This window comes from Petaurus breviceps, unplaced genomic scaffold (assembly GCF_028583685.1).
Source record: "Petaurus breviceps papuanus isolate PSGF00001 unplaced genomic scaffold, PetGlider_PUasm1.0 38, whole genome shotgun sequence".
NCBI lineage: Eukaryota > Metazoa > Chordata > Mammalia > Diprotodontia > Petauridae > Petaurus > Petaurus breviceps.
This window is the reverse complement of record NW_027186304.1, coordinates 19295114-19320011: the sequence shown is the minus strand read 5'-3', so window position 1 is coordinate 19320011 and position 24898 is coordinate 19295114. Positions and strand designations below refer to the sequence as shown.

Sequence of the window (24898 nt, the reverse complement as noted above, 5' to 3'; positions counted from 1 at the left end):
CAACCAAGGTTCAAAATTCTGCCTTCTGGAGTCAAGCAGAATGAATCCAATCCTTACTCTTCCACGTCAGCCTTGTAAGTACTTTACATATCTCCTGTCTGTTCCTCTAGGTTAAACGATCCAAGTTTCTTCTGTCAGTCCTTGAATGCCAGTCTCCAGTCCTCTTACCATCCTGGTCAACCCCTAGTTTCTCAACACCCCAACTCAACACGGTACTTGAGATTTTTTCAGAGCAGTGACGTAACTCTGGACACCACTCATCTCCGAATCAGGCCTAAGATCAAATTACTTCTTTTGGCTACTACATCACTTTGCTGACTTAATCTCTTGAGTGTATGATCCACTAAAACCTTGGTCTTTTTTCACACAGAACTGTTTTCTAGCCATGCCTTCTTCGAAACATTTCATTCATCTTTACTTAAGTTCACTGTATTTGCTTATTGCCCAGATCTTTGTCTCAATGGAAATCCCTCCCAGCTATGTGTCATCTGAAAATTCAGCATGTTTATTAAAACATGTTATTTATCTTGTCACAAATCACTGACTTAAAAATAGTGTCAGCACCACTGTAATCTATATGGCTTCATTTCTTTTCTCCTGACAAACAGGATTAGAACTACTGGTCCCTGACAGGTTCCTCTATTCATCAAAATGCAAACAGCTAGAATAAACTAACAAAACCTGCCTCCATCACTTCTGTTAAAATGCCATTTTAATGTCAGTCACTCTTTGTAAAAGTCTGAAGACAAACTAATGTTAAAAAAATAACGGAGGAGTAATTCTTTAACATAATGCACAGAAAGCAACACATCAGTTTAAAAAAAATATTTAATGCTGCCCAAAACGTATAAAAATACAATAAGAATGGCAGTACGTTACAAAGTAGTCTCTCCTAATTTGTTCCTTTTACATCTTTCTACAGTTCTTCCAAGCATTTAAAAAACACAATACATCAAATTTATAAGTTTTGCAAAGTCTTCTTGCTGGTGGGTGCTCTTCGTCCCCTGGATGTATAGTTTACGTTGTAAACAGATAATTGTGAGGCACTCTAGAGATTTATCAAACCTCACTTTGATTCCCGGAGAGGGCTTCAGGTCTTGCTTTGCATGTCAATGGTTCAAAATTTATAGCTTCAGAACATTCACAGATCATGGAGATTTAGGTGTCAGTCAATCTCGGCCTACAACATATAATACAAAACAAAGTCACCAATCCGACAAACTTAACCCCCTCCCCCCAACACGGATACATATAAACACATGACTTACAAGAACTTTAAAAAAAAAAAGTCAACTAAAAAGTGTTCCAACATTCCACATTCAATCATCAGACTAATTGTTCCAGTTGTCTGTGGTAAAATTGTTCATCATTCTCTTTCTCTTGGCTAGGAAATGGTGGTGCTATAAGGTAAGCTTATATCAAAGCACTATAATTTAGATTCCTCTTTGCAAATTACCACTAAAAATCTTAAGAGAAGACTACCTTTTCCAGTTCCTCTCAAAATCACATAATGGTCCTCATGTGACACACTGCCAGATGGGCTCTATAAAACTAGGCCCTGGAGTAGTTTATCCCAATTTTCTAATATTTGGGGGTTTAACATATAATGTTAATTAAATAGCAGTATTATCAATGCACGTGTAAGATACTTATGTTCTTTAAAAGTTTGTTTTTTTTTACTAGTGGTCTTGCTTATTTTTGGCAAATAATACTGACAATCAGAATTTAGGTTTCTAATGTCACAGATTGTATTAATATTACAAATTATTTGTGTAAAAAATAGAGACCAAAATGATCAAAATATTTATTATACTTAAAGTCAAAGCTAAACCAAATAAGCAGGAGAGCCCAAACCAGCATGTTACAGCATTGATAGCTTAAATGACTTTGAGGATAGGTACAGAGACTGGACCTGTGATTTCAATGGCAAAGGTACCTGTGAGGAAATATCGAGTGAGTGAGCGAGTCAACATTTATTGAGTGCCTAGTATGTGCTGGGTGCTGTGCCGAGCCCCGAGGAGTATGGAGAAGATATGAATCGCCTTGCGTCACACAGCCAGCATGTCAGAGGGCAGGATGAAACCAAGTCTTCTTGATTTCAAGGTTGGCTCTCTGTCCAGTATGCCATGCTGCTGATCATTTTAAGATAAAACTACCACTTTCTTGAAGATTTGCAAACTGCCCCATTTTATCCAGGTTAATGCTGTATACCCCTGCAAAAATGCAAATATTCTCCACTACAGTATCTCTAAATAATTGAGGCACACTACACTCATAATCTGACCAATGAGACACCCTAAATTTTAAGACCCCACCACCCTCTTTTTCTAAACTAGGCACATACAGCGTCGGCATGTTTAGAAAGCTTCCTTTGCTCTGCTGTTCAAATGTGATCAGTCAAGTCTTTAACGAAAATTCTCTCTTTTTTAAACTGTTGAACACTGGATGATTAACAGATGTATCGCCCAAGAATGCTCAGTGTCTAAGGTAGCAGGTATAAGACAAGGTCAATTAGTCATAAAGAGTAATTTGTATTCATTTCCCAGGTAGCCACTAAAAACTTTGATACAAGAAGTTTAAATCAAGGAATAACATTAAACAAACTCAATTTTTGATTCAGAGACCACTGTAAACGTAGGCAAGTTTTATTCTGGTGGAGTTCTCTTTTAAGTGTGTAGAACTATGTTTCTATAAAAAATTGCTATTTGGGCCAGTTTGAGTTTCAATAGATGGTGCTATTTGTAATAGCCTTTGCTTCACTCTTGATCCAGTTCAGATCTCCAAGTTTAAATATTTCATGCATCTATGTCCTACATTTAAGAGTCTGGGAGACACATTGTGACAAAGATAGAGGTTGTTAAAAAAATTATAGCCCCATTAATTTTTCTCTACTGGTATGTTGTAGGTAGAGTAGTAGTAGAGAGGTCTGTAAGATTAAATAAAAGTTAGGTAGGTTAATCAATTTTTAAAAATATTTTATTTGCAAGAAAGACCAAGCATATTACTCATAAATTTTTATTTTAAGTTACTACTTTGATTATTTCTTACAACAAGAGAAAATGAAATAGCAAGTTGAACTAAATCAAACTAAACTAAATGTGGTTAGTGATATTTGGATAAAGCATTTATGTGAGACACTTATTTCATTAAACCATTCATTTTCCTTAATCTGGAATACCATAGCAACTTAATAAATTTTTAGTTCCTGGGTATTTATGCAAAGCTCACGCTAGACTGGTGGCAAAGCCATAAAAATCCCTAAGCATCATTTTGTACAGGAAAAAACTACCCCAAACTCTCTTTCCTAAGTCAAAGACAAAGTATACTCAGGTGGTTGCTGGTCTTTTTATAGTGGTATCAAGAAATGAATAGAATTATGCCTGCATATTTTGTATAAATACTATTGTCGAGTTAGACATTTGAGATTCAATGAGGAAAAAATATATTCACCATTTTCTTGAAACAGAATATGAAGTTTAAAAAAAAAGTCAATGTTGTCCTAAATTAAAAACCTCAAAATAATATCCTTATTAAATAATTAGGACCAATCACAGGTGACTATGTAATGTAAGCAGCTGTAATGACTAAGTTCTTCAAATCTTCTATTCCATACCAAATGTAAAACCAATTTGCTGATTAGGATAACTGAATTTAAAAGACAAGCATTTTTCAACTATTTGTCCTTAATGGTACTGTGTGTTGCAAGTCTGATGATGGGCCGGGACATTTCAAAATTTTTCCTAATTGAGTTGTTAGTGATAATACCAAAGCCCCCTTGGACAAAGTTTATTATGTGAATCAGTGACTACACTGAAAAATGCTACTGATTAGGGGAAAATAAAATACACTACAGGAAAAAGGATCAGAAATGATCATAAAAAACAGAATGCTTTCCGAAGAAGAATAAAGATCTTTCAAGGATCCAAGGAGCAAAGAGAACACTATTTATGTAGAGTCCAGGGGAAGAAAAATTCTGTGGAGAATCACTCTGAGGAGTTCTTGGAGCAATGTAACTAATTGTTAAGGACAGAAAAGTCTTGTTGCTGAGGAGGAAATGTCAGGGCTCAAAATATACACAATTTTTAAGTAAATCATTCTAGGAAAGAACAATGAAAGTAAAAGAACTTAAATTCCTTGGATTATCCACTAATTTGCTGGGCCAGTGCTAAACACATAGTAGGCATTCAATAAATACTTGATGAGTCCAGTTGCCCTGTTAAACCAGAAGCTGAGGAGACAGTACACAAATAAACACGGAAATATTCTTGCACTTGAATGAAATAGCCCTGCCGATTTTCCACTTTGTCCTTAGCAAAGCAGCAACTTGTGAAGTCATCCCTATATATTATTACCCAAGAAAGATACACATAACAAATAGCAAACTCAAGTAGAAAAATATGGATGAAAGTTTTCTTTAGCCCCATAATAATTGATGATCCAAAAGAGATCCAGATATTTGAATTCAAAGTCATTAAGACTTGGTTTTCTATTGTCTAATTTCACAGGCTAGAAATAAAAAAAATTTCCTGCTGCATGCACATTAATCTAAAATTTTGTCTAGAGGTAAAACAGCTATTTTTATTTGGTTATCATTTAAATGAAAAACAAAAACAAAACAACCCAAAACAAAACAACAAGAAAAGAAACAAACCCACCCTAAAATACAGGCTACTAAAAGGCATGAAATACCACCACGATTGCTATATGTTTAAGAATGTAGATCTGGTTTTTGTGAATACACACCTCTGTTAAGTCCAAACTGGCAGTACTTGCAACACCTGGCGTCAGGAACAAAAAGCAGAATCCACCAACCAGTTAGATACAATCTATGAGGTTTTATTGACTGCTCATTCTGCCCTAGATTGAAGTGAAGGATGTGGCTAATCTTTTATAGCCCTGAATGGACAACCCAATGGCTATTATCCTCCACCTAACTACCCCCATTCTCATTCTCCACTCAAATGTCACTACCCAGGCTTGGACTTTATAGAAGTGTAGAAGTGGTGAACTTGAGTTTACAGAACTCCAACTCTTACCTAAGGTATTAATCCTAAAATAGCATGATACTTGATTTATATGGCTTAAAAAAGAAAAGATGTTCATCGATTTAAGGTAAAAAATGAAATTCAAGGAAAAATATCAGTTTCTGAGTGTTCAGTGTACAATAACATAGCATAGCATAGCTGTTCATGTGTCCTTTTAGAGCATCCTAAAAAGTGATGAATATTTTGGAAATGCACTCACCAATGTGAATTGAAAATGTATAGCAGACAGTAAGATGATTTTAAATCCCAACAAAACTTCAGGTTTAGATCTGTGATAATTATAAAGCATGCATTTACACAGATAAAAATGCTTCTCTCAGTTTTCTAAGAATGGTTTGACTCTAATCCTTGAATGTCATTTTAGAAATTAATAGCAGGAGCATCTCTATCTGCAGAAGAGTCAGAGGAGATTTCTTTCTAAATGCTAGGCCTCATTCAACCTGGTCAATTGATGCTGAAAGCAAATAAGTAATTATTGCAAAAAATGAAGTTACTCTGTTGTACAAACTAACTACTTTTATAACCTAATTAAAAGAAAAAAAGTCAGGGGCAGCTAGGTGGCACAGTGAGTGAAGCGCTGGCCTGGAGTCAGGAAGACCCAAGTTCAGTTCTGGCCTCAGACACTTAACACCCACACCCACACACAAATTAGCCATGTAACCTTGGGCAAGTTAATTAACCCCAACTGCCCTCCAAAAAGAAAAAAAAAAGTCAGTGCAGATTTATATGAATGTTATTCAGGACAAAAGAGGACAAGAATAATAGCCCAGATAAATAAGAGAAATGGCCAAAAAGACCCTATGTGTTATGTAAAGCAAGTTATAACCTCTGCATGACAGAATTTTGATCAGAGCTGTCATTAAATGGATAACTTGATTAGCATAGGGCCCGGCACATAGTTAAGTTAAGCACTGAATAAAAACTTATTGACTGGATTTCACTAATAATCATTGTCATTTTCTTTCCTTTCTCCTGACTAGTCTTTGGTACAGATGCTAAAAGAGCATGGGATGAACTAGGGCACACACACAAAGAAAAGCCAGAGGCAAAGCCATGTGGATCATTCCCCAAACCTTCTCAACATGAACGTGACTACTTTGTTTTATCAGAATACTCTGACAAATCACTTTCTTTAGTAACTCACTAGAACTGGAACATGGCTATTAACCTAAGTAGAATGGGCAGTCCAAAGCAGAAAGAATTGTATTCTATACCAGTTGCAAATTCCACAAAGAAATAGAGAAAGAATTCATAGTCATTTGGCATAAAGTAGCCTTTGATAAAATTTATTATCACTTCATTTGTTTCCTTAGGCAAAAGAAAACTATGGATGACTCGCATTAGAGAGGTGGTGTAGAAGGGAGCAGAAAAGGAGGTGGGCTGATTATACAATAAGCATCCGGTGATAACACACAGCCTGAGCATTGCACTTGAATCCATAAAAACATTAAGGGAGCAAAAGGAAAGTTTTCATTACATTGGATCGATCCTTTATGACAGATTTGTAGAAATGCATCGATAATAACTGCCCAAGATAAGGCATGACTGGGGAGAGATCTGCACCAAAGCAGGAAGTAGTCACATTGATGAAATCACGGATCCATTTGACCACTTCTTGCGTTAGGCCAAACACTATGACCGAGAGCTGACAGAAAAGCACCCAGATAAAAACTGGAAAACAGAGTTAACAGCCATTCTGAGAAACAAATCAAACCATTGTTTATTCTTATTTCTTGAACCTAAGGAACCAATTCTAGTTAATCAGAATTGAATTATAGAGTTAACTTACTATACCTCTGTGTAATATCTAATGAAATTAATAATGAGTCCTAGGTATACTGATTTTTAAAAATGAAATGTCTATCTTGAAAACTCCTAGCTTAGAATATAAACTTCTAAGTGATAATGGTTCCTAGATTTAGATTTATAAGGAACTCTGGATCTTATGAAATCCAATATCCTCATTTTCCCAGAGAGGAAAACTAAAGGTCTGAAGGTCAAAGAGGTAGAAAATATCTGAGCTAGAATTCAAACCTATGCGCCTGAATTCTAAATCTAATATTTTTACCACTACAATATGCTGGTTATATCTATATAATTCTTCATTTATCTAATAAATGCTTCTATATTGATGATGGACAAATTTTCAAGAATATCAAAACATTATCACAAACTTTTATGAATCTGCATTTTGTTCAGTCATTTTCAGTTACGCCTGACTCTTTGTGACCCTATTTGGAGTTTTCTTGGCAAAGAAACTGGTTTGCCATTTCCTTCTCTAGCTCATTTTACAGATGAAGAAACTGAGACAGAGTTAAGTGACTTGCCCAGGGTCACACAACTATTAAGTGTCTAAAGCTGGATTTGAACTCAGGAGGAAGAGTTTTCCTGACTTCAGGTCCAGCACTTTATCTGCCGCACCACCTAGAAGCCCAACAAAATTGGTAAATGCTGTTTCATGTAAAATCTTTCAATAATGTTTAAATTTGGGGCTATTGCTTACTCAATAGCATTTTCCAGGACTTCCCTCCTTGTAAGAGCCACCAGTGAGTGTCTACTGTACTAGTTCTCACAAAGTAAACAGAAGGAAGAATAAAAAGCGGAGTTGAAACGGAGGCACAGAATACCCCAGAACTGGGATTTGCTCCAAAATGGAGAGCAACGTGAACAGTGAAGACATGAATGGATTATGAACCACCAAGGGATATTATTGTCTTGTTAGCACTGACTACCTATATGTATATACAGGTTCATATAGAATGAGAGTTGCAAGAGAGCTTTGAGACCATCTAGTATAAACTCTTCATTTTATAGATGAAGAAACTGAGATGTTTAGAGGGATATGACTTGCCCAAGATCCAGAGCTTTGATTACAAATGTAGTATTTTTCCCATTATAAAAATTTTCCTTCAATAGATCCAACTCCAGCTGGTTGATCACTAAATCTAATATAACATGTAATCTGAGATCCAAATATACTCTGCAAACAATGTATCAAAAGGAGAAAAACAAACGAAACTGGAAAGCAAGGATACTGCTGGGAAAAAAACTTAGTTTTGGATAATGCCCCAAAATGTATGGTCTTGGCACCAGAATAGATGTAATGCAAAAATGCATATGAAATGCCTCCTGGCTACTTCCTCTTGACTAAAAAATTTAAAGAAAACAATACTGAATTAGGACACAGGCACAAGGTAAAAAAGACTTATTTAATACGTAGCCGTATCACCTACAATCTACATTCAGTCCTTTCAAGGTAAGTGAGCACTTTCAACAATTTCAACCAGAACATTTTAAAATGCTTTTCTATCTATATGTCTCAGAAAATCCCAAATATCTGCAACATAAATTAAAAGTCAACAAAACACAGACAAGCTCAAAGTTGAACGGAATGTTGGAACTTTAATAAAGCTAGCACTCTGAAGAGCATTCTAAATTCTGAACACAGCTTCTAGTAAAACAATGTGCTTTTTAAAAGTCAAAGGTTTTTTCCCCCCCAACAATCTCATTAAGAATTTAAAGGGACACGGTCAGGCTGCAAATTACTCTTTTAACCAAATATTTTAGAGAGCTTTAAAATTCACTTGGGAACATAAAAGATTAAGCCAAATGTTCACATTTCATTCAGTTTAGGAAAATGAGACTACAGACTGGGATTAAGTTGTAGCTAATATTTTACTTCTTCAATCTCATGCATTCCCCTCAGTTATAGTTTTAGTGTATTATCACTGAAATTCCTATGAAAATATTTTCATAATGAACTATAGAAAAATAAATTTTGTAGAGGCTTACATTTTGGATTAAGAGTTACCTGACAGTGTCCCTGTAAGCAGCATTTTTCTTTAAATGTTTTTTGGGGGAACTGCTTTTGGTTTATTCTTCAGTGTGGGAAATAGCAAAACACAATGGAATGCAAAATATACAGTAAGAATTGCATTGTCAGACTTTTAGTCACTAATACCAAATTTTTAGTAATAATGAAAATTTATATGATACACTTAATTCAATGCACAAATTAGAACATTCAGTTCCAAAATAAAATTATTTTTGGGTAACAGATCTTTTTAAACTGGGCTTTTTTTTTTTCAAAAGTACAGTCAACTACAAAAGGATTAAATAGGCAGTTATAAAATATATTTATCCTAAGAATATAAAATGTTGATGCCCATGTTGAGAATACATTACACATTATGCACATCTTTAAGGATCATTTGTTTTAATGTAGATAGAGCCATGTTTATTGCTTATATCAGGCATGTGAATTAAAACCTAGACAACCTACATAGATATATCCCTCTGACCAAGGGTGTTTTCAGCTTAGTTTGATGAAATGTAACTTTTTAACTGTATAAACACATTTGCAAAAAAAAAAAATTATAAACTTTTCTTGAAAACAAACATTAACATCTTTATTTTATATAGCAGTTTACAGTTTGGTTTTCAGAAGTACCTGCAGATCAAAGTCCTGAGATGTTGACTTGTGACTGATTTCCATCACTTATCTGGTTGGTGTCTATTCTACTACGCCATTTTCAGGTACGTGTAGGGAGCTTGCTGCTAAGAGACAAAGCCCTAGCGATTAACTGCAGCAGCAACTCAATCAACTACTAGTGCAGAAGCTTGCTGTGCAAATTAAGGCTTTACTTGTAAGGAATGATGCTGAGAATACAATGTCCAGCAAGCAAAAGCGCCAACCAAAATGAGTGTACCAAACCCCATCTTAGTGAGAATAGGTTTCCAATATAACCACCTTTTTCTTTTTCGTTCAGTCTCACTTAGCCTCTGTTTCATCTGCTGCACCTTTTGAGCTGTATTAGCTTTTCTGTCCTCTCGGTATCGTTTCCGAATGGCACTACAAAGAAAAAAATATGTAAGCAAACTCATTAGCTGAATTTTACTGTCTACTCAAGACAAAAGAGAGAACAAAGAAAAATACCTCTCACAATACACTAATTCCATAGACATATAAAGCACTTGAACAAAATAAAAACAGAAACAAAAATCCGTGAGACTCCAAATTACCTTTATATTAATGTGAAAAACTAAATCAATTTCTAGAAAAGTTTTCTACCTCACTGTGATCTTGAAACTGAATGCAAAGCTTTGCTAAGGAGCAGACTTTTGTAGAGTGTGTATGTTTTGCTTTGTTTTTTGTTTAGTTGTTCTTTTTTAAAAAAATCTAGCCAGAGGAACAGGAATTTAAGTACAAGAACCTAAAGTACTCTTTTACCTCAGGTTTATCTTTTTAGGATTTTCATCATTTTCTGGAAGCTTTGGCTTTCTGATGTTTACTTCTAATTGACATTTCTCTATTCTGTCCTTACCTTGTTTTAATGAAAACCCTTCAATTCTAAGACATTCTGTAAGAGAAGCTGCAAGGAAAGTTTTTTCTTTCCTCAAAACCATTACAAATCTGAGTAAAATAGCTTAAGGATTCTGGGTAGACAAGGTCTATTCCTAGTCTGAGATACCAATCATAGGTAAGTCTTGGTCATTTAATTTACAAAGGAGAACTGTTAATGCAAAGACTACTGAAATGGTAGTTAAGAAGTCTGGATTTAAACGCTGGCTGTGATACATACAAAATCAATGAATTTCAACTTAATTTCTCTAAGCCTATTTTTTCATAGAGATAATAATACTTAATTTACACCAAAGAACTGTTGTAAGGCAAATAGCTCGGAAATCTTAAAAAGGAAAGAATAATTTGATTGCATAACCAAATTTCTAAACTAGAATTTTCTCAGCTTCTCTCTAAAGATGAATAAAAAGCATAACATGTCTATACTGAATATAATAACATCTCAGCATGGTAACATGGCAGACATCTAACTCATGTGACAAGATATTGTATAGAAACTTATGAATATATGATGTGACTTTGGCAGACTGAAAAAAAAGCTGGGTTTTGGGAGATGTGGCTTTGAATGCTACCTTATATGCTTGCTTGCTGTATGACCACAAAAAAGTTACTTGCCTCTCTGAGACTGTTTCTTCAACTGCAAAAAAATGGTAATAATACTGCCTGGGTCACAGGGAACATGTTGCGAGGCAAGCATTTTCTAAATTCACAGCTATATACATGTGAACAGTTATTACTGTTGTTATTATTTAGATACATGGAGAAATCTCACTGAATTATATGGATTTTTGTACATTTTAAATTGTGCTCAGTTCTGAATGATATCGTTATAAAGCTGCTTGTGCTTACTTTCTCCCTGGTATTATTTATTATCCTTCCTCTTAATTCCCCACTCACTCCTGTCTGATTCCTTAAGTGTGATCTATTTCCACACCAAGGTGTGAGTGTCCAACCTCTTTTTCATCTCACTCCCACCTCTATGTTTATAGATTCTCCTCAAATTAGGAGATTCACTCCCTTTTTCCTTATTTCTAACCTAGTGTATTCCCCCTTTCACTGTCCCTTCTCTTTCTCCTCTTAAATTGCTCAGAACACAACCAATCCACTCTCAAGACCTGTTTTTTCTTATTTAACTCCCTTAAAACATTCTGAAAGAAATGTTTTTTCTCTTCCATTCGAATGTTTGCATTACACATCATCCTTTGGCTTCTTCCAACTGCTCAAATACATTTAACTTTTTAAGTTTCTCTGCAATCTTGTGTTTGTATTTCAAAGTTCCTATTAAATTTTGGTTCTTTCTTTAGGAATGCTTCAAAGTCATCTATTTCAATACAAATCCATTTCCCTCTATACAATTATATTCAACTCAGCAGGCTGTTATTGTTAGTCGTCTTTTGCTTTTTGGAATACTGTATTCCAAAATGCTTCTCATTTGTAATGGAACCCACCAAGGTCTTATGTGACCTTAACTACAGTTCCTTAGAACCTGAATGCCTTCTTTCTGTATTTAGCTATTTTCCCCCCTGCTTTTTGGAGGGGCAATTGGGGTTAAGTGACTTGCCCAAGGTCACACAGCTAGTAAGTGTCTGAGGCCGTATTTGAACTCAGGTCCTCTTGACTCCAGGGCTGGTGCTCTATTCATTTCGCCACCTAGGCACCCCTTGCTATTTTTTTTTTCCAGTTTGATGTGGGAGATCTGGACTTTGACTCTAACAATCCTGAGATTTCTCCTCTTGGGGTTCTTTTCAGGAGCTGATTGGTGTATTCTTTTCTCTCTACTTTGCCCTTTAGTTTTAATAGATCAGGGCATTTTTTATTTATGATTCTAGGTCAAGTATTTGTGATTAGTTTACATTTGAAAAAATATTTTGTAGGGGTGGCCAGGTAGCACAGCGAGTAAGAGCACCGGCTCCAGTGTTGAGAAGACCTGGAGATCGAATCCCAGGCTCAGACACTTAGCACCCACCCAGAAACACCTGGCCGTGTAACCTTGAGCAAGTTACTTAACCCCAATTGCTTAGGGGTGGCCAGGTGGCTCAGCGAGTAAGAGCACCGGCACCAGTGTCGGGACGACCTGGAGATCAAATCCCGGGCTCAGACACTCAGCACCACACCCAGAAATAACTGGCCGTGTAACCTTGAGCAAGTTACTTAACCCCAATTGCTTATTAAAGAAAAAGAAAAAATATTTTGTCAATCCTGATTTTGTTCTAACATTTCTTGTAGATTCATGGAGGCAGTGATTTATCTTGGATCCATCCTAGTTTTAAGGGATACCATTTTTTGGGTAAGATTCACCATTTTTTCTTCCAAGCTACTTATTCTCCTTCAAATTCTTTCCTTAAGAACTTCCCCCACCCCCACTTCTCACCTCATGTTTCATTATTTCTAGTTATTTACATAGTGGAAAATTCCTCTTTTTTAAAACAAACCCTTTGCATCTCTGCCTACAGTTGTGTTATGATTTGCAATAATTTTTTTTTTACAGCAGTTGGTCTTTTCTTGGATTTACTTGTTGGGCCAATGGCTCAGGTCCACCCCTGCTGCATTTTTGTGTGAGGTGATTCGGTTTGTCTCACTCTGGCTTGTCCTAGGTTTTTGCGCTGACTGCCACCTCCTGGGGCTTAGGAGGGCCTTTGGGGCCCTCTATGGCACCTCAGGAAATAGTGTTAGGGACCTCAGAACCCTCAGGGTCTGAACATTACAGCACTGCACTTGTTAATGTCCACTGAAGTTACCTGAGGCATTCAAGATTCCTAACCAAGGGTTTTTTCAGAGGATCTCTCCATTCTTGCTGCTTCTGGACACAGTCTTTCAGGCTATTCATGTCCCATTTATTAACGCAGGCTTTGTCTGAGGTCTACTTCCCCTTTCCTATTGCCTGGTACTATAATTTTTTGTAGTCCTGGGGTGGAAGATGTCATTTAATACAGTTTCACACTGGGTTTCTTGATCATTATTCAGTCTCATGCAAACTTCAGAATTGTGCCCAAGGATGGTGGGAGCACTTGTCTTCTTCAAGCAGCCATCTTGGCAGGAGGTTCCAATGCAATACTTAATCATGTAATATATGAAATGCACTTGGGTATAATGGGGGGGGGGGGGCCGGCACAATTCGCATTTATATAGTATCGCAAGATTTATAAAGCACTTTCCTTGAAATGGTTCTGTGAGATAGGTAATATAAGTATTAATATTCCACTTCACAAATGAGAAAACAGGCTCAGAAGTGAAGTGACTTGTCCATGGTTACATATTTAATAATTACCAGACCTGGCGCTTGAACACAAAATTTCTGCTCCTAAATTCAGTCCTTCTTTCACTATACCATGCTGCCACTTCTCAGTAACTGGCCTTTACCCTGTAGGTAATGGGTAATTAATCAAGGTATTTTGACATAATGATAATAATAGCTAACATTTATAGTCCTTTAAGGTTGCATCTTTGAAACCTTATTTCATTCCATCCAGAAAGGTGAAAAATAGGAAGCAGAATAAATTAGCATCTAAATAGGATGAATCTCAGAAGAATGAGTACATGAAACAAGTGGAATTCGGTGCTAAGATGTAGGATGGTAGCAGTGCATGTGAAAAGGACAGGATATAGGCAAGAAACATACAGAAATAACAGGACTTGTGCTTAACTGGATATGATACAGGAGGAAGCAAAACAAGAGTCATGGATGTTCGTTTTAAGGCTGGGTGAATCTAAGTATGGCAGGAAAAAATGGAGAAATAGTTAAGTTTATAGGGGGAAGAAGGACAAAGAAAATCAGTACATTATAGATGTGGCAAATTTAAGATGCTAAAGGGATATTCAAATGGAGATGTTTAGTAAGCAGTTGGAAACCTGGGATGGGAAGAAAAAGCCCAAGAAGTTGGAAAAAAACCATAATAATGTAGTTTCCACTGAACTCAGTTCACTTAAAAAATAAGTGCCTACTAAGGACAAAGCACTGTGCATAAAAAGAAAAAACATGACATTCATGGCTCTCGAGATTAAGGATGGTGACAAACAAACTGGACAGTTAAAAATCCACAGAAAAGCAGGATGATAAACTCTGGCCAGAACAGAGAAAGGAACAAAGCAGAGCAGCAATACAACCGTGAGGACGGGGACCAGGACTATTTCTGGCTGAAACCTACTGAAAAAGATGAGAACATGACAAAAACAGTAATAAAAATGAAGCTACACAAGTACCAGAAAATGTGTAGGTGGAAAAAAATCAGACAAATAATGCAAGATATTTTCAAATGGACAAATGATATATTTGAATAACGGAAGCAAAATTTAACACTAGTAAAGGAAAATTCCAAGCACAAATAAAAGCTTGTGGAAATGAATACGTTACAGAAGGAACTGAAGAATTAAGATGCTAAAAAGAACTAGGAGTAAATGATACTTCCTCACATTTGTATGTATGCATAGAACTTTAAGGCTTATAAAGGACTTTGCTCACAAAAACCCTCTAAAGTAGGTAGTGCAAATAAAATTATCCCTGTGGTACAAAGAAACTACGTCTTAGTCTTATAATTCTTTAACATCCTCTATAATACTAGGCATACAGGAGATGCTCAATAAATCAATATGGAAGTGAGCAGAATAATTTAGAGATGACTTTAAGCTTTGACTCCTATGATCCTACAAAGCAAGATTATTCAAAAGAAGTCACTGAGAATGAATCTGTCTAAACATGCAAAATAAAACTTGCTTTTTTCTAGCATATTAACTCCATAAAACTTACCTTTCAGTGCTCTCTTCTGCTGTATCTTGCATCTTGGTGGAGAGCTCTGTAAGGTTTATTTTGTCACCTTTTTCATCTTCTTCGAACCCCACTCTATTCCCATTATACTTTTCAGTAATCATTGTAGCTGGATGAGGTGGTGAATGCTCATAGTTAGGTGCTTCATCTTCATTGGAAAGTTCTTTCCACCGCTTCTAAATTGGGAGAAAAGTACAACATGATGGATAATAAAATACCTTGTCATCATTACAAAGTTCTTTCCACCATTTCTAAAAGTACGACAGAACCTTAAAAAAAAAATCCCTCAATTCAATGTTTCATAAAATACAATATTAGCCACTTTAATTAATTTAAAATACCTCACCAATTATAATAACCAAGGGTTAGGAATACTTCCTTTTTTATAAAGCCATTTATCTAAAAAAATTATACTAGAACTACATGATAGTACTTAGAGAAGTATTTAAAGTTCACACACACACACACACACACACACACACAACACACACACACAGCTCATGTCCTTGTCTAAGAGAATTCTGTAATTGAAGTACTAAAGCAATCTCCCACTTTCTAGTGGTAACAGAAATGGAATATTTAGGGGCGGCTAGGTGGCACAGTGAATAGAGCACCAGCCCTGGAGTCAGGAGGACCTGAGTTCAAATTTGGCCTCAGACACTTGACACACTTACTAGCTGTGTGACCCTGGGCAAGTCCAATTGCTTTGCCTCCCCCCCTTAAAAAAAAATCGAATATTTGGCATGATCTAGTTCCTGATCATACTACAGAGAACAGCCTGGTGATAGGTCACCAGCTTCTTAATCTAGATGTGCTTCTGCCTGGTCTGCCTTACAGGGCACTAGAACTCAAAGACCTGAAATCTGGCCTATCACCACATTGGGAAAAACTCCCTTAATATTCCTGAAGCCCTAGAGCTGATAATAGGGAGCAGCATCTTATCACTGCAACTCTTCATTATCATAACTACCATGGTGATAAGCAAGAAGAAAAGAATATGAGAACAGGTATAGGCACACAGAGAAATAGAAAACCAGTGTTTCTAGGAATGGCTTAAAGATATGCATATACAAATATATCCTGCAGCCAGAAGTCCATTGTAATTCTTCAAAATGGAACCTAGACAATTGGCAACTTATGAACTGGTCTCACTGAAGGGTTTCTACCCTTTGACCCTGCAATATCCCTGAGAGTTCAAAGAAAGAAAATGTCCCATATGTATAAATATGTTTAAAACAACTTTTTTTTTATGGTGACAAAGAAATGGAAACTAAGGACTTGCTCACCAAATGGGAAATAGCTGAAAAAACTATGGCATATGTACTTTGAATAAAGAACACCTGAAATCAAGCCCTACCTCTGGCACAAACTCTTTGTGATTCTGAGCAAGTAACCACATATCTTGGTGGCCCAAGAAACTATGAGATATGATCAGTTGACATCCATCAGTAAGAGGGGATTTCCATGCCGAATGTTTCCCATAACCACAAAATTACAGATCTAGATTTTATAAAAAAAAGTTTTTGTAGTTTGAAATTGTTCTCTTGAAATTTCATTTATTAAATATTTACTTAACAATCCATTCTTTCCTCAAAGAAATTTCAGCTTAGTGTATGTCTAAAAACACCACAAATTAGTCATTAAAAATGAAGTTTTTTTTTTTCTCATGGTGTAGAAATGGAAAATTCTTGAAGGATATGATATAAGAATGCAAGTTCTAACAATTTCTACTATATTGGGAAGGCTTTGAATGTAGCCTTAGCAACAGATTTAAGTTTGCTTTCCAAGGAGGCTAGCTAAGTATGGAAAGGTTCATCACTAGCTGGCAGGCTATTTAGTAATAAATTTTTTGGTCATGGTCACGCATGAAACAAAGAAAAATGCAAAATACTCTTTAGCCATGTGTGATCTTCTTCTGCTTCTATAGAAAGCTCCTAATAATCACACAAGTTTTAGGCTGTTATGACAGCCCTAATTCAGTGACCAATAAATAGACATATATTACTGGAGGATCTGAAGTATTATCAATCTTGGAATTTGCAGCTATCTGAAAGAACTCTTTCACAGGTTCTCCTCAAAGAGAGGCAATTAGAAGAAATAGTGGAGTTGGTTTTATTGTACATCCAAAGGCAAAAAGAAACAGTATTTCATGGAATATTTGGTCATCCAGTATCGCGAATGTTAAATATCTCCAGACACTACTATGAAAACTACTTTAACTATATGTTAACATCTGTAGTACACTGTGAAAAGAAAGAGAAATTCTATAAAGAGCCTGTTAAGACCTCAAAATTAAATGAACAAGTACACTGATGCTCACTGACTTCAGTGGAAAAAAGGGAGGAATATACAAAGATAGTAAAGAATCCGTTGGAAATAGGGTTTTGGAGTAAGACATGAGAAAGACCAAAGATTTGTTAGCTACATAGCTTCTGCTTATATATAGCATGAATACCTTTGAGAAAAAAATCAGAAGGCAATGTCTTCTAATGTGAATAAAGTCTGTCATACACTGGATATGGTGAGCACTGAATGACATCCCCCAAAATAAAACTCATATTTTAACAGAGAGGAAATGGCATATTACTGATATCTACCCATTCTCAAATCAGTTGCCTGTATAGTTAAAATTGACAACTTAGTTAAACAAAGATCCAAAATAATACCAAGCTGAAGGAAAAATGAGAAAAAAAAAAGTTGGTGTACATGGCAAAATCATACTTGACCCCCTCAAACAAGTGAGTAATCCTGACAAATGGAAAAGGGATGGAGAAAAGGATGACACCAATTACAGTAATTTTATGTATAAGTTTAATGTAAATCAATAATAAGGAAACTAAAAGAACTATAAAACTGGTTTAGTCAATAGACTTATTTGTTAAGTGGGGCAATGTGGCAGTCAAGGGCAACACTTCTGTTTAGATTATAGACTCATTCATAAAACCTTTAAAGAGAAATCATGAATTAAATGTGTAATTAGAAGAGGTATAGTAAATCAGGGGGCAACAGAAATGACATTGAAGGCCCAGGAGTTCCAGTGATAAGCTACCGAAATTCAGAAAGATCCAGAAGGTTTCTTTGTGCTGGATTCATGGAGGAAAATCAATCACGCAGGAGGAGAAAGCTGAGATAGGTTGTAAGCTCTACCATCAATCCACTGAAGTAACTTTTTGTTCACATAAAATGCACCTGACTTGGAAATTAGAGTCTCTCATCAACAAAGTTCATACAAGATTCCTATATGGCCACGACAAGAAAGATAACTTTGTTCAACAATCCTACGATTATCAACACAAAGGAGTAGAAACAGAGTGATGTGTATCAGCCAAAGGTAAGTGTCACCCAACAAACTCTCAAAACAGAGAACTACACCTGGGTCAGATTCTGAGGTGCAGCTGTCCTTTTGACAGATATGAGTTCTGCTAGCTACAACAGAAGGTGGTTACCTGATATTCTACAGTTTATTAATTTATAACTGATGAGTCTCTGTTTCCTCATCTGTAAAATGGGGTCACAATATCTGGACAGTATGCCCCTCAGTGCTGCTGTGACACTTAAATGAAATAACATTTGTAAAGTACTTGCTTGTGACAGGCAGCCTGGTTCAGTGGACACACAACTGAAGTTATAGGCTCAAATTCTGCCTCAGACTCGGAATCTCAAATCTCCCGAGCCTGTACCTAAAGCTCTCCGTAAAACCTTAACACTGTAAAAATGAGCTATCATTACAAGACTGAAGCTTGGGGTTTGTGTTGTTGTTCAGCTGTTTGAGACTCATTGTGACCCCGTTTGGGGTTTTCTTGGCAAAGACGCAGGAGTCGTTTGCCATTTCCTTCTCCAGCTCATTTTACAGATGAGGAAACTAAGTTAAGTGACTTGCCCAGGGTCACACAGCTAGTAAGTATCTGAAGCCATATTTGAACTCTGGAAGATGAGTCTTCCTGACTCCAGTCCTGGGACTCCATCCATTGTGCCATGTAGCTACCCTAATATAATTACTGATAAACAAAAAGGCTAACATTCCAGTGTCTTCTAATGTGAACCAAGTCTGTCATGCACTGCACTTCTAAAACTATGTGGATAAGTCAGGATGTAATCAATGTGCAAAATAACAGTTAAAAGCCTGGCTCAAATATGGGTATCCCTAACATCAAATAGGGTTTACACACTCTGATTTAACAACTAAAAAGAATATCTGAACCATCTGCACGTCTCTAGGAATCTATATGAAATAAATAATTAAGAATGTCCAGTTGTAGACTATCAACATTAAAACATAGTAGTACTAAGGCAGTCATCACAATCCTCACAACCTGTCTCTCCATGTAAAAATCCAAGATTGGGCTTTCATCACTTCTCAGCTTCTCACCTGAACTACCACAGCAGCCTTCTAATTTGTCATCTCTGTCAGCCTCTCCCATTTCCAAGTGATTTTCCTCAGGTGCCTGTCTAACCATGTCATTCCCTGTACTCAAGAAACTCCAATGGCTCATCATCACCTCTAGGCTCAAATAAGCTCTTCCTTCCAGAGTTCCAACCTAACCAGCCAATGGCAGCGTGCATCACTTCCCTTTCCACACCCTACATTCCAGTCAAACTGGCATTCTGGTCGCTCCTCACATACCACAGTCCAGTCTCTGTACCTCAGCAATGGGGGTGTGCCCCTCAATGTCTAGAATGCATCTTCACTTCACTGCCACATCTTAGAATTGCACTTCCTTCAAAATTCACCTCAAATAGTCCTTTCCACACAAAGCCTTTCCTAATCTCTCTAGCTGCTAATCTCATCCCCCTATTTAACAAGTTTATTTTGTACACATTCTATAGATATTTATTTATGCCATGTTTTCTCCCTCAATACAATGTCAATTCTTTGAATGGAGTCTTTCTTTTTTTAATAGGTATCCTCAAAGGCTAAAATAGTGCAGGGCACATTGCAGGTGTTTAATAAATGCTCATAGGTTGATTTTTTAACAGGATCATGTTTTAGTTTGAATTGATGAAGTTACTAGTTACTCTTACAACTTATGGTTTTTCAGGTTTGCTTTGGAAAGGAAAAGAATTCTGTGAGTCAAAAGAGTTTGTCTTTTTGGATAGTACAAGGATAAGAGTCCTATTTTAAACTGGGTCACAGTCTGTTAACATACAACAATATCTAAGTAACGTATAGAACAGTGTTTTGGTTTCTTTTTGAACAGGAATACAGGCTGTGTTTCCTCTGCATCATTCTTTCTTACTGACATAGCAAATACTGCACAATCAAGATTTATGTCACTAGATGAAAGAATTGCTATACTTCGGTGAGTCCCACTTACAGGACATTCACACACCACAATGTCTGCTACGTAAGCCATCATACAGTTAACTATTCATGGTCATATCTTGTAAAACTGGGATTTATTAAGAACTCATTTTGCCCTTCTTGGTGCTTCTGGCATTCCGTAAGAGCTTAATAAATGCCCACTGACTATCACCAATGCTTTCCCATCACTCAGCCACACTGGTTTGAAAAAGCAGTGAAAACGGAGATAAGAGAACAAGAAAACAACTGGCTATTTACATTTGGCCAAGTAAGGTATCAAATAAGAATGCTAAAGAGTTCCCAGAATTTACATGGGTAAATCTGAGGTATTATTTTACCCTTCACTGAAGCTTTGCTTTCTGCTTGGACAAAAGTAAAAAATGCCAGTAAGAGACAATTTATGCCAGAAATAAAATCTTATTGGAGAAATTCCCAGAATATAGAACAAATTCTAAATCTGTCATCAAGGAAAGGAGTACTGAATAAGAAAACTATGAACTAGAACATTTAATCTTATTTAAAAATTTGTAAAAGTCTGGAATTCAAGACCTGCTATTTTTTTTTTAAAGGAAAAGCAGCTATAGAATACAACTAATCCAAAAAGAAATTGGCTTGAATCTGACCCTGCTCATTTATGAAACTAAGATACTAAAGCTTTACAATGCAACGGAAAGATTTTTTTTGAAGGTGGGAAGTGCTGCCATCTAGAGCAGTGGTTTCCAAAGTTTGGTCTGGGGACTCCAACCTTTGGGGCCCTTCCCTACCTCTGACTGTAGAGGGCAGACACCTGAGAACTCTTCCTACATCTTCCCTTTAAGGAGGGTGCCCAAGGCACTCACTTCAGTAGTTCCTCCCCAGCTCTAGCCCCCACACCAAGTCCCCCCCCCCAGCCTCTAAGTTTCTTTTGTCTTCCCCGTTAGACAAGGAGTTCCTTGAGGGAAGGGACTTATCTTCTGCCTTTCTCAAGTATCTCTAGGTACTTAACTCAGTGCCTGGCACAAAACAGAAATTTAATAAACATTTATTGACTGACAACTGATCGAGGGGTCCCTGAGACCCTCAAGGGAGTCTCATGAAGTCAAAACTATTTTCTTTTGTTTTGCTTTTTGGGGAGGCAATTGAGCTTAAGTGAGTTGCCCAAGGTCACACAGCTAGCAAGTGTTAAGTGTCTGAGGCTGAATTTGAACTCAGGTTCTCCTGACTCCACGGCCAGTGCTCAATTCACTGTGCCACCTAGCTAACCCAAAACTATTTTCATAATACCAAATTGCTTTAATTTTAATATATGGTAAATAGGAGCAGATGTAACCCACATAAACAAAAGCTCTCTGGGGGAATCCTCAGATCAAAAGGTTCTGAGAAGTTCTCACCTATATCATTTGCCTGAGAATATTGAAAATCATAGACTGTAGGGAATTGGTGATACCGATTACCAGTTCAGATCACAACTGAGAATCACCGAGATTTATCCAGGTAGGCCAAGGTCATCATCACAGAGGCTTCCCTAAAGGAAATGTCCCTATTCTAACCCTCCTCCCTCATACACACCAGAGAAGTTAAGACTTCCAATTACTATGTCTGCAACAAAAAAAAGGATACATTTTCTGAGAGTTCTCAAATCCTTCAGGCCCAACATCATCTCTATTTCCCCCACAAATAGAACCAAATAAAACCACACACAATAATAGAAATGTCCACTTCTCCAAGGTGATGTTTGTGAGAAAAAGGGAAACAATTACCTCAGAATGGGAATTACTAATGGAATTATTATTTCATGTCACGGTATAAAGACTTCAAGAAAAAATTCAGAAAGACCAAGGATATCCCTGGCATCTTCAAAACTGGGATTAAAAAAGGAGGGAAACAATGAGTTTCCAGAAAAACTAATTTTATGAACAAACCAGTCACAAAATTGTACGTCTTTTTTTTTTGAAGGGAGGAAGGTAAGGCAATTGGGCTTAAGTGACTTGCCCGAAGTCACGCAGCTAGCAAGTGTCAAGTGTCTGAGGCCGAATTTGAACTCAGGTTCTGCTGACTCCAAGGCCAGTGCTCTATTCACTGTACCACCTAACTGTCTCCGTACATGTTATTTCTAAACTACAAATGAAGGAAAAGAAATGAGAGAACAGGGAAGGCAACAAGTAAGGAGAGGAGGGGCATGTACCACGATTGGGTGCTGAGTAACATATTTCAAACAGGGATGATGAAAGTAACTATTATAGCTGAGGGTTGTAGATTATCACAAAGTAGAAAAAACTACTATGCTTCCAATTGACTGGATTAGAGAACACTGTAAATCTGATGTCTCTTTTCAGATCCTCCCTAACCAGGGCAATAGCTGCTTAATTCTACTAATCCTAACTAAAAGGAAGCATGGTAAAATATTACAGGCCCTTGAGACCAGAGTTTTAGCCTTAAATTGGTCATTAAAAATTGAGTGACCTTGGACAAATTATTTAACTTCTCAGTTTTATTATCTCATTTGTGTGTAATATGAGGAAGTTGGACTAGTTGATTTAGGTCCCTTGCAGCTCTAACTTCTATGATTCCTATGATACATATAATTTGAGTTACTAGATACTATAACTTTCATGTAACAGAGAGTCTTGTGGTAAACCCCAAAGAGGGTTTACATAAGCATTCCACATATGACTGGCAATCACGAAAAACTATTAGCCAGTTTATGGCTTCACAGTGTAGGAAATTTACTAGATTAGAGTCTGACATTTAATGTATCCAAGGTCAGGATTCAAGGCAAAAAATATAAAGTTTTGTTGAGTGATTCTATTTCCTTGTTATTTTATATCAGTGTATTATGTATCCTAATACACAGCACAAAAATATCTTTCAACAATCAGTTATCCAATTGAGTTGTAAAAATGTCATGCAGGTGAAACCACTGTTATCACCAACATGACTAATGATCAAATGAAATACTGCCCTCCCTTAAAAAAAAAAATACCAAAATTAAACCAGCCTTCAATTAGCATCTGTGACTAGTCATATTAAAATCACTTTACAACAAAATAACGAAACGCATATTCTGAACAATTATTTTGTAAAGTCTGCTTTAAAAAGTGGCACACAACTAACAGCTCTTCTGAATTAAGTTGACTCTGAAACTAAAACCTAAGAGAAGTCAAGGATACCAGTATTATAGAGGAAGCAATATGAAGTTGAGTTCCCCATTAGGATATGATGGTATAAGATTTAAGGTTTTTGTTTTTAATAAACAGGCTTGTCATATCAAACGTGTAAGATACATGCTTTGGGAGAATGGGAGAGGAGGAGAACAGCAATTATATACTGCTTGCATTACTATATACTAATGCTATAAGGCATAAGTATTTATCTTACATGTTCCTATTTATACAGATGTATATGTTACTTCTGCCTATAAAGTTTACCTGGATATTTGAATCTCCCATTATAAATTTTGCTCCTTCTATTACAGCCATATATGAAAATCTTAGTTGATCTGGCGTCTGAATAAGTCCCATTCGATATTTTCTCATATTCAGTAATACTTGCTTAATATCAACAGAAAAAGGATCATCTCTTTTTTCCATCTGCAAAAAAAATTAAAATATTTTTGAGGTTGCTACTATCGATAGAGATCAGTTTAGTAAGATGAACAGGGTCACATAGTTCCGATTATCTCTTACTGAATTTTTTTAGACTTCAAGTTCCTTTGGGTAGTTCTATGGATCTTAATCAGTATCAGAGCTGGAAAGGATTTCTCAAGATGAAAAACTAAAGCAGGTTTTCTTTTATAACAGTTACTGATGGTTATTAGTGTTTAAGTCAATTTTCATGCTGTTGTTAACAGTTCTACTAATTCTATGCATGGTACACCCTAACAGACACACATAGAAAATTAGCAGGCTGATTAAAATAGCTTCAGTCAGTGAGAAGACAAAATAAATCCACAAAAATGACCAGCATTTTTATAGGGTGCTAAGAAATAATGAGGAGAAATGATCAAAAGGGAGATTTTACTAAAATAACTATAAAATGTGTATAATATGTGAGAATTACCACTGAGATACAAAAGTACTTACATGACAGAGATTGATTTATATATTTAGGGATATAAATGAAACAACTAAGAAGTTACTTTATAGAACAAGATAAAATAATAATGAAATATATTTTAAGGAAGAAAAATGTCAAGAATCTCAAGGGAAATAATGAAAAGGACTGGGAACAAAGGGGGCTTAGCAGTGCCAGATCTTAAACTATTCTACAAAGCAGTAATTTTCAAAATAACTTGGTACTGATTAAAAAACAGATCAATCTGGGGCAGTCAGGTGGCGCAGTGAGTATAGCACTGGCCCTGGAGTCAGGAGAACCTGAGTTCAAAACCTGCCTCAGACACTTCACACACACACACACACACACACACACACACACACACACACACACAC

General features: G+C 36.4%; 1 protein-coding gene across 4 annotated transcripts in view; it reads right to left on the bottom strand.

Moving 5' to 3' along the window:
- Nucleotides 1-810: 810 nt before the first annotated feature.
- Nucleotides 811-24898, bottom strand: part of PTPN2 (protein tyrosine phosphatase non-receptor type 2) — a 114051-nt gene continuing 89963 nt past the window's right edge. For 2 of the 4 annotated variants that reach the window (XM_069099602.1, XM_069099605.1), the window contains 3 exons: nt 23879-24040; nt 15152-15345; nt 8422-9897 (listed from right to left, as the gene is read on the bottom strand). In XM_069099602.1, the coding sequence (XP_068955703.1) occupies nt 9678-9897; nt 15152-15345; nt 23879-24040 (576 nt within the window). In that variant the 3' untranslated portion in view covers nt 8422-9677. Of the gene's footprint in view, nt 1181-8421; nt 9898-15151; nt 15346-23878; nt 24041-24898 lie in introns of those variants that run through there. The other 2 variants (XM_069099603.1, XM_069099604.1) reach the window with 2 other exon arrangements.